A 13,235-nucleotide genomic window follows, 5' to 3' on the forward strand; every position below is an offset into this window, starting at 1 on the left:
CCATTCCAAATTCCCAAGGTTTTTTTTTTTTTTTTTTTTTTGGTTTGGTTTATCAGACGTTTTGGTTTGGTTTATCTATTAATGCATGCTAATATATATACTAGACGATGTCTGTTCTTTTTTTTTTTTTAATATATATATATATATATATATATATATATATATATATATATATATATAAAAATCACACAAATAGATCGATCTAGATAAAAGCATCTCCACATGTAAGCTAAGCCACATTATAATCTGCTGCATCATAGTAAATTCTCGGAGCTCATCACAAGTAAGAGCTTGAATAAAGATTGAAAGAACTTATGAAAGTGAAAAAAAAAAATAATAATGGTAAAGCCGTAAAGGTACGTAACCCATTATTTTTCCCGATTTCTTTTTCAAACTCCTGTACGTCACCCTTAAGGGTAAAGGTAAACCATGCCTTTCTTGAGTTCTTGTGGGCCCCTTCTCAATTTAATGCTTCCTATAATCCGCATATTTTTAGCCAGAGAGAAATAATGAGGAATTATTTTTGGGAGGAAATAGTTGGCCGGTGCACCCACCGGTGTCGTCAGGTTGTTTGAGAATCAAGGTTACGGGTGAATGACCAAAAGGTAACTCCAGGAGCATTTTCTAACACTTAAACATAAATGTAATTTTAAAATTTTAATAATTATAAAATTTATAATTAATTATGTATTACTTAGTTTATATATATATAACAAAAATCCCAATTAATGGCTCCTAGCTAGCTAGTACAGAGTACGATAAGTTCAACCAGTGAGAAGATGCACCACTGTAGTTCAACTGTAGTAAAATATCTTAGTTTATTTTAAGATATAGATGCTTATATCAAAAGCTTTGGAGTTCAACCGCATTCAAAAGCCCCAACATCCACAAACAATTCCCTTTGTAAACACAAGATTTTGATGTCTCAATGGACTAAAATTCCAAATTGATCCAATTTAGAGCAACTAGCTTGCTAGATGCAACCTTCTTAGGAGCGAGGCAGTCGCATTAATTGTTTAAGAAGCGATCTAGCTACAACTTTCCTTTTTTGGGCAACTGATCACGTGACAACATTAACCCTCTGCAAACTTAACTAGACACCACCAACTTTTACCGAAGAGAAATAATGAAAAATTGTTTTGGGATGAAAAAGGTGGCCGGTGCACCCACTGGGCCGGTGTCGTCAAGTTATTTGAGAATCAAGGTGACGTGGAAATGACCAAAAGGCAACTCCTGAAGCTGATCATGGATTTGAACAAAGGTGACTAGGATCGAGCTCAGCCGCTTGATCCTGGAAGAATGCCTGAAGTCATATTAATGCTATTGTGTGTGCTTATGATTCTGTGGTTAATGAACCATCCTGACCATCATCTGCCCGTTTATAGAGATCGATACATAAAAGAGTGCGTGCATGCATGGTGACAAAGGTGTGACATCATCGGTGGAGTCACCCTTTGTGTTGTGGTTAATTGTCTTTGCCTCTGTTATTTTGGGAATAAGATTTTATTATTTTAAATAAAAATAAAAATAAAAATAATAAAAAAATATTTTAAAAAAACTAAGGGTGGCCGGCCAGCCCAATGTGGGTGGCCAGACCACCCTTGTTGGCCTGGGTTGACTTCGGCCACCCCATTAATTTTTTTTTAGTTTGGCCCAACGGGGTGGTCCGGCCACCCCTTAGGGCCAAACAATTTTTTATTTTTATTTTTAGTTTGGCCTTTGTGGGTGGCAGGACTAGCCCCATGGGCCATGGGGTGGCTTCGACCACCCCAGACTGGCCGGTTTGGGGTGGTCGAAGCCACCCTAGACCAATAGGGGTGGTCTAGCCAACCCCTATGGGCTGGCCGGCCACCCTTAGTTTTTTTAAAATATTTTCTAATTTTTTATTTTTTTTAATCTAAAATGGTATTTTATTATTATTTTTTGTTTGTGGACATGTGTTTTATTTATGACTTTAGAATTTTTTTAAAAAAAATCTTAATCATAAACTGGATATTCTCCTATTCAAAATAAATTAAAAATATTCAAAATGAACTGAAGATGATCATATCTCATACTTTTGCGGCCATGTCATTAATTCCCACGAGCTGCTTTGCTTTTGGCTTGTATTACTTATTATTTATTTTTTATTCTTTGGTTTAAAAGAACAAATGTCACCTGCTACGACTTTCCGTTTTTGGCAACCAAACAAAAGGGTACGAGCTAGGGACCACATACACCTGGCCAGCTGGTGGTTGGTCATGCGAGCAAAAATGCATGTGTTTAATTAGAAAACAACCACTTTTAATTTGTAGCTTATTAATCTTAATTAGTACGTAAGACCATATATAGAGTACCCTAAGTCATGTATATATATATATCTTCACGTAATTGATTAGATTAGAACAAGATTATTCGGTGCATGGGTAATTGATCGATGAGAAGAAGAAGGTGGTGTACCCTTCATGTTTTAGTGGGTGATTGATCATGATCAAAATAGGATCATGCCACTATATATATATATATATATATATATATATATAGCTTTCAACCAAACAATTAATAATATGAAAAGAAATGCGATCTAGTCGTTTAATTAGTTCTGGGCAATTTGAATTTGTAACATCATATATATATATATAATGAGTGCACCTGGGCTGGGCACCCCGGTTGATTTTTTTTAGCTCATGAATAGTGCCATTTTTGAAAACCATCAATCGGTGCAAATATTTTTTTTTTTTTTTTTTGAGAAAATCGGTGCAAATAATTAAGAGTACAGTGCATGTACCTAGCTCCCTGTTTCTGTTGAGGATAGTTTGGTAATTATAAGAACAAACTTAACTTCAAACTAGAATAAAAAAAATTATGATTCTTTATGATGCTACATAAAATAATTAAGTCCATTAATTCGCTTTCAATGTTTTGTTTGTTTATCAACCGTGCAATTTCAAATGAAAAAAAATCATATAATTAATTAGGGCAGGGGTTTTGTTTTGTCAGATTCTGCTAGTCATTTTTTCTTGTAGTATTATCTCTTAATTTGTAATTTTTTTTGTCCCCTTGAGTTGAGTTATATATATACCTAGCTAATACCTGGCGAGTCTTTAATTAGGAATCATATATATAGTACATTAATTGAAAAAGAAAGAAATTAGGCTGGATTTCAAGGGATGCAAAGCTACCTACCTTACTTATGTGTCCTTTCAAAAAGGATTTTTCTTCTTTTTTTTTTTTGGTAATTGTTAATTTTTCTGTTCTTTCTGCATTTTGTAATTGGGAAATGCAAGGTGTTCTTCTAGTGTTCTCCTGGTGTTCTCTCAATTGTGATGTGGCTTTTAAAATTATCGTTGAATTTGAGATTATCATTATTGACTTTTAATCAAGGGAAATGCTAGGTGTTATTCTAATGTTCTCCTAGTGTCATCCCTAACGTGACTTTTAAAATTATCGTTGAATTTAAAATTATTATTATTGACTTTTAATCTAGGAAAATGTTAGGTGTTCTTCTAGTGTTCTCCTGTTGTCCTCTCAATTGTGATGTGGCTTTGAAAATCACCAATAGATTAAAAGTCAATAATAATAATCTCAAATTCAACGATAATTTTAAAAGCCACATCATAGTTGTGAGAATACCAGGAGAACACTAGAAGAACACATAGCATTTCTCTTTAATCTATTGGTGATTTTAAAAGCCACATCACAGTTGGGAGAACACCAGAAGAACACCTAGCATTTCCCTTTGTAATTTATACATCACTCGTCTGCCACGTAGACACATTGATGCAGAAAGGTTAGGTCCTCTTAATTTTGTATTTTGTAGTTTTTACTTAGGTAAAGTTCACTTAACCCCCTCAAACTAATACCCTAATGACAATTTACTCCCCAAATTATCAATTGCGACAATTTACCCCCCAAACTACCAAAACAATTACAATATACCCCAAATTTTAACAAAATGACGAAATTATCCTAACTAAAATAAAAACAAAAATACTAAAATTTAATTTAATTTAATTTTTTTTCAAATTTTTAAAAGTATTTTTGTCTTATTGAAAATTCTATAGGGGTAATTTCGTCATTTTGCTAACATTGGGGGTTACATTGTCATTGTTTTGGTAGTTTGTGGGGTAAATTGTTGTAATTGATAGTTTGGGGCGGGGGTAGATTGTCATTGAGATAATAATTTGAGAGGGTTAAGTGGACTCTATCCTTTCTACTTTTTAATCAGACTTTCTTTTCAAGGAAGAAAATGCATAATTAATGATCCGGACCAATATTACAACTAAGATACACTGGTGGCATATATATATATATATATATATTGGGAATAATGTTAAATCACTCTATCGTTATTTCCAAAGCTTAAGTTAATAAAAACTAATTGATTTAATTATTAATAATAACTTATACTCTGTAACTCTAAGCAGGAAATATAAGCGCTTGGATTTCAAAGTTGATCGTGAATCTTAATTTATAACAATATAGTACCTATTACCTAATTATATTGGTGGAAATGATTGAATTGTACTTGTAAGTTATTTTTATTTGGTCAAGTTTAGAGTAATTAATTTCATTTATCAACCCATTAGAATATATATGCGAAGCACATAATTAATTTGTTAATTGGCATCTGCTTCTCATATATTTAAAAAAAAAAAAAAAAAAACGAAAAATTACACTTTATCCTACATTTTTTAATTTGACCTCCAATATTTCAATTTTTATAATGCACCTTATCAAAGTTTCAAAATTTTTCAATGTGGTCCATCCGTTAACTATTTCCGTCCAATTTGATTGAAAATTGCTCATGTGCTAGGCACTTAATTGTATTTTTGTCTTAAATTTCTAAAATTGTCTCCATGTATTTTAACAAATTTCCAAAATGCCCCTAAATCAAAAAATAAAAAATAAAAATAAAAAACAATTGGGGGTGGCAGTAGCTACCCCCATTGGCCAAATGGGGGTGGCCCGGCCACCCCCTTTGGGCATGGAGGTGGCACTACAAGAATTTAGGTCTTTAGGGGCGACTTTGAGTCGACCCTAAAAGTCCTAAAGTGGACGCTGTTGACAACAGCGTCGACTTTTGGACCCTAAAGGTGTCGACGCTAATAGTCCGACCCTAATGATCAAATGTGTGATTATCAGCGTCCACTTAAAGTCGACCCTAATGATAACTTTTAGCGTCCACTTTATCGACCCTAAAAGTCACAATTTTTTGACCCTAAAGGTAATGTAAACGGAAACCATAGTCGACGCTAATGGTTAACCATTAGCGTCGACTTAAAGTGGACGCTAATGGTTAACCATTAGCGTCCACAAAATGGACCCTAATGGTCCTAAAAAATAGAAAATAAAAATTCACTATCAGCGTCCAAATCAAAGTGGACGCTGATAGTTAACCATTAGGGTCCACAAAGTGGACCCTAATGGTCCTAAAAATTTTTTTAAAAAAATTAACTATCAGCGTCCACTTAAAGTCGACCCTAATGATCACTTTTAGCGTCCACTTTATCGACCCTAAAAGTCAAAATTTTTTGACCCTAAAGGTGATGTAAACGGAAGCCATAGTTGACGCTAATGGTTAACAATTAGCGTCCACTCAAAGTGGACGCTGATAGTTAACCATTAGCGTCCACTTTGTGGACGCTAATGGTCCTAAAAAATTTAAAAAAAAATAATCTGCGATTGATCGCACAATCGTGTGTGATCGATCGCAGTACCAGAAGGTTTTTGAGATTTTGCGATCGATCGCACGTGGAGTGCGATCGATCGCAGTACCAGAAGGTGTTTGACATTTTGCGATCGATCGCACGTGTAGTGCGATCGATCGCAGTACCAGTGGGCTTTCAATAATTTGCCATCGATCGCACTCCAAGCAGACCCAGGGAACCAAATTACTTACATATGCATAAATGTGATTACATAATGAATTATTATTTTTGATAAATACCTTATAGAGCAGGGAAAAATATATAACAAGGACTCTGAGATTAGTGTCACATGTAACTCAAAATGCAAGATATCTAATGCAGTGACCCAAAACAAAATGAAATGTGACAAGCATGTTGGACCTATAGACAGAGTCAAAATGCTTATACATGATGATGTGTCTAACACACAAATTTATGATGTTTTAGGGCTGCCCTTACAAGGGATAAGAAGAGATGGTGGTGCAAATTGGAAAGATTGAACCATTTTCAGTTTATATTCCTCCTCTTTTTTCTTTTTCTTTTTAATTTCTCTTATTCAGTAAGCTCCTGGACCTAGAGAATAAAAACTTTAAAGATAAAAATGATACAAGAAGATCTTAACACGAAGTTGAGAAACTATGGATAGTATTAGTCACCAATAGGAGAACCCAAGCTGCAACAATTACCACATTGCTAACTCTGATGAGGTTTTACAAGTACAAACCTTGATAAAGAACTGGTCAACCCTAATAAGGTCAGAGTGGTTCAAATGTCAGCATCATGTATCTTCATTTCCTCCTTGAGAGCAATATCCCTCAACCTCTGCTCTAAAAACAGGTAAACTTAGTCTTCATGACAGTGATAAAGATCGTAGATTATAGAAATCATATAAGTAATCCTGCGATTGGTATTAAATACATACCTTAAGCCATGCAGAAACAGAGCATGTAAATGCCCATTTGGTAAACAATAAAAATTAAAACCACTTAATCACATTTTAATGTGCTGACCCATTTGGTAAACAATAAAAATCACCCAGCATAGTCTAGACATCTATGCACTAAGACTACTTGGGCATTGGGATATTAGAAGCTTCCCTTTGGAGGGGGAAAAAAGAAGACTACCATGGATAATGGTCTTATAGTGAAAATAGGGCCTTCAACACAGTGAAAGTACAGAACATATCATGAATAGTGGCTTAAAACTACAAAACGATACCTATCATTGCAAACACAAGCTGAAAACCATTAATACAGGCAAAGTTTAAAAGTTTAACACCTCTTGGAGAAGACTACTATCCATTAACACTACTTCACCACATTACAAACTATTCTAAATGCCCACAATCGACTTCTCTCAGTCTTCGTATATAAGAAAACCATGAAAAGAGAGAGAGAGAGAGATGAAGAAAGAGTGGGAAAGAGGGAAGGAAGAGCTACTTAATGAAGCTATTAACTTTAAAATCAATAATAATTAAATTATTACATATCAGACCTAACAAAAGTATTTACCTGAGATAAAATTTTAGCACATTCAGCCATTGAAGACAATTCTCTCCACTGTGATGCTGCATCAAAACGAGCAAGCAATCTGTTCTCCAGTTCTACACAAGGACAAACACCACTGAAAAGGATAAGAAAGCCTATGACTCCAAGCGCACACACACACTTATAAGTAAAAAGATAATATTAACTTCCAACTTAAATTTCAAAAGACCTTGTATCAAATAGCAATTATAAAACATTTGGTTTTCTAAACATTTTTAAAAGACACCGGACTTCTTAGATCTCTTATGCAGTACAATATATGATTTTGATTTTCTTGAGGAGTCAATACGTCCATTATTCTGTAAAAGTTACCCTACCATTACAATAATCCTGCAGATTAGCAACCGCAACTTCCAATCCTCTGCTAGCAGCAGCATTCCCCATAACTGGCTGTGCACCTATTCCTTGTCTTCCAATATCTTCCTCAGCAAATGACCCTAAAATCAATAGAAATAGCAAGTTGTTTACAAAGCAGTGAAAAGCATACAAGTATCACACAGATAATTCATCTATGAAGAAATAATATCGGCAACTTCTCTAACATTCTTGATATGAACTGTAGCTTGCCATAAGCATTTGAGAAATAGTTATCTCCCTACCAGAAATGAAAGACCATACTCATTTCCAACAAAGTAAAATGATAGATCATTTGTTTCTGTTTATGTTACGCAATTTTCTACTAAACATTCATTTTCCGTTAGTTTTCAGCCCTCCTCAGTCTTACAACAACTTACAAAGAGGCCGAATTTTTTTTATCTAATGCTTTTCCCAAATTTTATGTAAAACTTATGAAAAAGTTCCCCCCCCCCCCCTTTCCAACCCAACCCAAAAGCAAACCCTCAAAAAGCATGAAGTATCATGAGGTTTTTGACAAGAATGCAAACAAAGTAAGTCTCAAAATTCTTTTGGCTTTAACTGAAATGGAGCTCGCAACTAATTCTAGTAACAACAGAATGATACCTGATTCTGTCATGAAAAGCTGTTAAGTTTAGAGAGAACATCATCATGCTTATGCAAATGAATAAAAGGTCCTCATGAAAATTATGAAAAAATAACTTTATGGGTAACTAAGGCCATCTTACGCAATTTCTGTGCGCAATTGAAGCAGCCTCCGCAACACGGCTGTCATCAGAAAATAGAGGTGAAAGTTCCATTAGGTCTCCTGGGCTGCTGTTGAACTCCATCAAATACTGCAGGGATTAAATTAATAATGCAGTTAGCACGTTCTAACAAAGGATATCATAAACTAAATGATCAATTGACAATACCTTTATAAGCTCTATTGTTTGACTAGCAGTTTCTCGCTGAGCATCTGCACTCTGACAAGAAAACGCCATATAAATGAAAACATAAAATAACAAAGTTTCAATAGAGATGGTGATAAAATTGTATTAACTACAAGGATCATAAGCATATGGCAATGAAGCATGGGAAAACTCTACCTGCAAATGATCTCCGATCTTTGCAGCAGTCTGTCCAACACTTGAAATACGTGAGTCCAACCTTGCAAAGCTATCAAACAATCCATCTACACCTTTTTCCAGCTGAAAAAGAAAAGATACAGACAACCATCATTTTTTTTTTATAAGCAAAGCAAATTCATTAAAAGCACAAGGGACATATAACCATCATATGTAACTCAATTTTCAGATTCATGGGAAAACTCATTACGTGTATCACAATTCAAAGCAACACTTCAGTTAACTAACCTCAGCGAGTGTCTTGCGGTGCTTAGAATCTTGGACAGAGACCTCCTTCTTGAGATTGTTGAGTCTACCATCAACCTTCAACCAATATGAAAAGAAACAGAAAAATGAAAACCTTATCAAACCAACGATTATTTTTAGACTCTGCGTTCCATAACCTACTGTTTCAAAAACATACCTGTTTTCGAAGATCAACCAACTCCTTATAAGAATCCTTGAATAGGCCCAAGAGCTTATCCACTTCAGGAAACAAAGGGGCAGCCGATTTCGCGGCATCCCCTCTTAAATCTAGTAATTATTAGATAATTCTTCTACTCACATTATCTTCAGCATAAATAGTCGCTGGAATTTAATGACAAGATTATTTGATGAAAATTCAATGAAATTAAAGCTCTCCCCACCAATGACAACATTCACAATCTGTCAAATCCTAAAAAAGATGCATTCTCTTCTTATAATAAACCAATATTGAGACATGAAAGAAAAAACCTTAGTGAAAATAATAACATAACAACAAAGCTATGTACTAAACCATAAACCATAAAGCCCAAACTTCATTTACAACAACCAAACTCAACATGGCAGGCCCTATACGAAAGCAGGATAACCCCGACTTCCCTATAGAGGTGTGCTCCCCTTCACTAAATTAATTCCAAATAATTGCATTCACGAACCCGTCTTATAGAGCTCTTACATTCCTTCCAATTCCACACTATTCAAAAAGAACAAACCCCCAAAATTATAAGACTCTCCTAAGCACTCATAACCCGCCCTATTTACACTATTTATTTGGAAAATCCCACAAACAAGAGAACAACAAGGCAACCCCCACAAGGTTCAATCATGATATCTTCTAGTCTTCAGCATCAAATAACGTAAACCAACGACTTAGAACTCATTTACAAAGATTAAGGCAAGTTCAACAAAGAAGTTTGTAACATTCAACCTCATGGAGGTCCAGTCATCAGAAGCCCAAAATCAAGAAAACTAACATCCAGTAAAAAGGTTAATTAATTTCACAAATAACTCTATGACCCAGTCGGGTTCAGAGCTACTCGGCTTGACAAAGATATGTAGAAAACGAGGATCCATCTATCTATGCGGAAAAGGAAATGACCAAACTCAAAAAGGGATTTGCAAAAAATAAAAGAAAGAGCTTGCAAAATTTGGAATCCAGATAGTTAATAGACCATAACCTTATATATATATATATATATATATATATATATATATATATATATATAAATAAACATCATTTATAAGAAACAGATCATAACTTTCTTTGAAACAAAACCTGGTACGAGTATGTATATTGTATATTAAGACAAAGATGAAGATGAATAGACAATTAACATACCATAATCAGAGACCTAATGATCGCTCAAAGAGTGACATAGCGATTGCCTGTTGAAGAGGCACTGCGAGATTTTGAGAAGAACAGCTGCTCCTTCTCACCGATGGCTAAGAACTGATTTTTTTTGCCCTTTCATCTTTGTCTCGCTCTCTCTTGAGCGACCGAAGCACGAGATTTCTGGCCGAAAATCCAGCCAGCCTTCAACCTCTCTCTCGCACAGCTCTCTCTCTCTCTCTCGCTTCATCTCTCTCCATAACGTTCTGTTTTGGAGTGAAACTTAAGGAAAGAGAAAAAAAAGAAGAGGTGTTCTGTTTTGGAGTGAAACATAAAAAATGGTCTGAAAATTTCAGATATCCCGCCACTGGATGGCGCTTATTTTTCGCACTCAATAGGGGCGACCTTAGTCGCCCCTAATGAGCCTCAAAAAAATTTTTAACAATAGGGGCGACCTTAGTCGCCCCTAATGAGCCTCAAAATTTTTTTTTTAAAAAAAAATTATACTTATAATTTTTAATTTTTATTTATTTTATTTATTTTTGTTTTTCTTTATTTTCTCCTGTAATATGTTTTTATTATTATAATATTAACTAATAATTTCCGTTTAATAAAGATCATTAAGTTGATATTTATCTTATAATTAATTCTAAGATCAATACAAAATCCAAAGATAATATAAGATCAATATAACTAATGCACTAAGATAATATAAAAAGCTTATAGTTCAATTGAATGTTCGATTGAACCTTCAATTGTATTCAGTTTGATCGATCAATTGATCTTATCACTATCAATCTAACTAATTCATTAGAATCAATCAGATGTTTGATCGATCAATTGATTCCATTACAATCAATCGAACTAATTCACTATGATCGATCGGATTTTTGATCGAATGTTTGATCCTATCACGATTAATCGAACTAATTCACTATGATAGATCAGATGTTTGATCGATCAATTAATCCTATCACAATAAATCGAACTAATTCACTAGGATCGATCGGATGTTCGATCAAACATTTGATCTTATCACGATCAATCGAACTAATTCATTAGGATCGATCGGATGTTTGATCGATCATTTGATCCTTTCACGATCAATCGAATTAATTCAACTTCATTTTCAATTGTTTCAATCTTTTTATTTGTCTTTAGTTTTGTTTCAATATATTCATCATATCATATATATACACTATTAGATATGTAAAATTTAATATGAATTATGAAATGGGAATTAAGAATTAAGTTTTCATTCGGGGAATTAAATCCCATTGGTTAGAAATCATTTGGGGAATCCACTTAAAACTGAAGTCTTCAAATTAGTCCGAATGAAAACTTTATCCTCCAAATGAAACTCCTAACCAAATGGCAAATATATACAAATTAAAATCTTTCTTTAGGAGGATGGAATTGAAATAGAAGAATTTTTCCTTTTTTAAAAAAAAAAAAACATATATATATATATATATATTGAAACAACTGTACATATGGAATATTAAGTGAAAGGGAGAGCTTTACTTTTACGGTTAAAATTTTATTTTGTTATATTTAACGATGCATATTGTGTCACTTTATTTGAAAATTTTAAACAATGTAGTGATATATACACAATTTTAGTGGATGCTATTGGGCACCAAAATTTTTATTTTTATTTTTTTTTATTATTTTTTTTTTTTCCCTACCTACTCTTTAGGGTCGACTTTGTCGACCCTATTACTTAGGCATTAGGGTCGACTTTCAAAGTCGACCCTAATGATCACTCTTCAGCGTCCACTTTGAGTGGACGCTATTGGTGAATAAAATTATTTTTTTTTAATTCCTCCACATACTCTTTAGGGTCGACTTTGTCGACCCTAATACTTAGGCATTAGGGTCGACTCTAGAGTCGACCCTAATGATCACTCTTCAGCGTCCACTTTGAGTCGACGCTATTGGTGAATAAAATTATTTATTTATTTATTTTTTTAATTCCTACACATACTCTTTAGGGTCGACAAAGTCGACCCTAATACTTAGGTATTAGGGTCGACTCTAGAGTCGACCCTAATGATCGCTCTTCAGCGTCCACTTTGAGTGGACGCTATTGGTGAATAAAATTATTTTTTTTAAATTTTTTTTAATTCCTCCACATACTCTTTAGGGTCGACAAAGTCGACCCTAATGATCACTCTTCAGCGTCCACTTTGAGTGGACGCTATTGGTGAATAAAATTATTTATTTTATTTTTTTTTTTAATTCCTACACATACTCTTTAGGGTCGACAAAGTCGACCCTAATACTTAGGCATTAGGGTCGACTCTAGAGTCGACCCTAATGATCACTCTTCAGCGTCCACTTTGAGTGGACGCTATTGGTGAATAAAATTATTTTTTTTTAATTTTTTTTAATTCCTACACATACTCTTTAGGGTCGACTTTGTCGACCCTAATACTTAGGTATTAGGGTCGACTCTAGAGTCGACCCTAATGATCACCCTTCAGCGTCCACTTTGAGTGGACGCTATTGGTGAATAAAATTATTTTTTTTTTATTTTTTTTAATTCCTCCACATACTCTTTAGGGTCGACTTTGTCGACCCTAATACTTAGGCATTAGGGTCGACTCTAGAGTCGACCCTAATGATCACTCTTCAGCGTCCACTTTGAGTGGACGCTATTGGTGAATAAAATTATTATTTTTTTTATTTTTTTTAATTCCTCCACATACTCTTTAGGGTCGACTTTGTCGACCCTAATACTTAGGCATTAGGGTCGACTCTAGAGTCGACCCTAATGATCACTCTTCAGCGTCCACTTTGAGTGGACGCTATTGGTGAATAAAATTTTTTTTTTTTTTTTTTTTTTTTTAATTCCTACACATACTCTTTAGGGTCGACTTTGTCGACCCTAATACTTAGGCATTAGGGTCGACTCTAAAGTCGACCCTAATGATCACTCTTCAGCGTCCACTTTGAGTGGACG

At 34.3% G+C, this 13,235-nt stretch overlaps 1 protein-coding gene across 1 annotated transcript; it reads right to left on the reverse strand.

The window, feature by feature from the left end:
• Positions 1-6,332: 6,332 nt before the first annotated feature.
• Positions 6,333-10,014, reverse strand: LOC148587026 (exocyst complex component SEC10a-like). The gene is made up of 9 exons (XM_088514454.1): positions 9,915-10,014; positions 9,101-9,210; positions 8,926-9,000; positions 8,659-8,760; positions 8,485-8,535; positions 8,299-8,406; positions 7,534-7,653; positions 7,181-7,272; positions 6,333-6,491 (listed from the first exon to the last, which is right to left on the reverse strand). The coding sequence occupies exons 1-7, from the start codon at positions 10,012-10,014 to the stop codon at positions 7,615-7,617; spliced, it is 585 nt and encodes a 194-aa protein (XP_088370580.1). The 3' UTR covers positions 6,333-6,491; positions 7,181-7,272; positions 7,534-7,614.
• Between the last annotated feature and the right edge of the window lie 3,221 nt (positions 10,015-13,235).

Source organism: Corylus avellana, chromosome 3 (genome assembly GCF_965113065.1).
Source record: "Corylus avellana chromosome 3, dhCorAvel1.hap1.2, whole genome shotgun sequence".
Taxonomy (NCBI): Eukaryota; Viridiplantae; Streptophyta; class Magnoliopsida; order Fagales; family Betulaceae; genus Corylus; species Corylus avellana.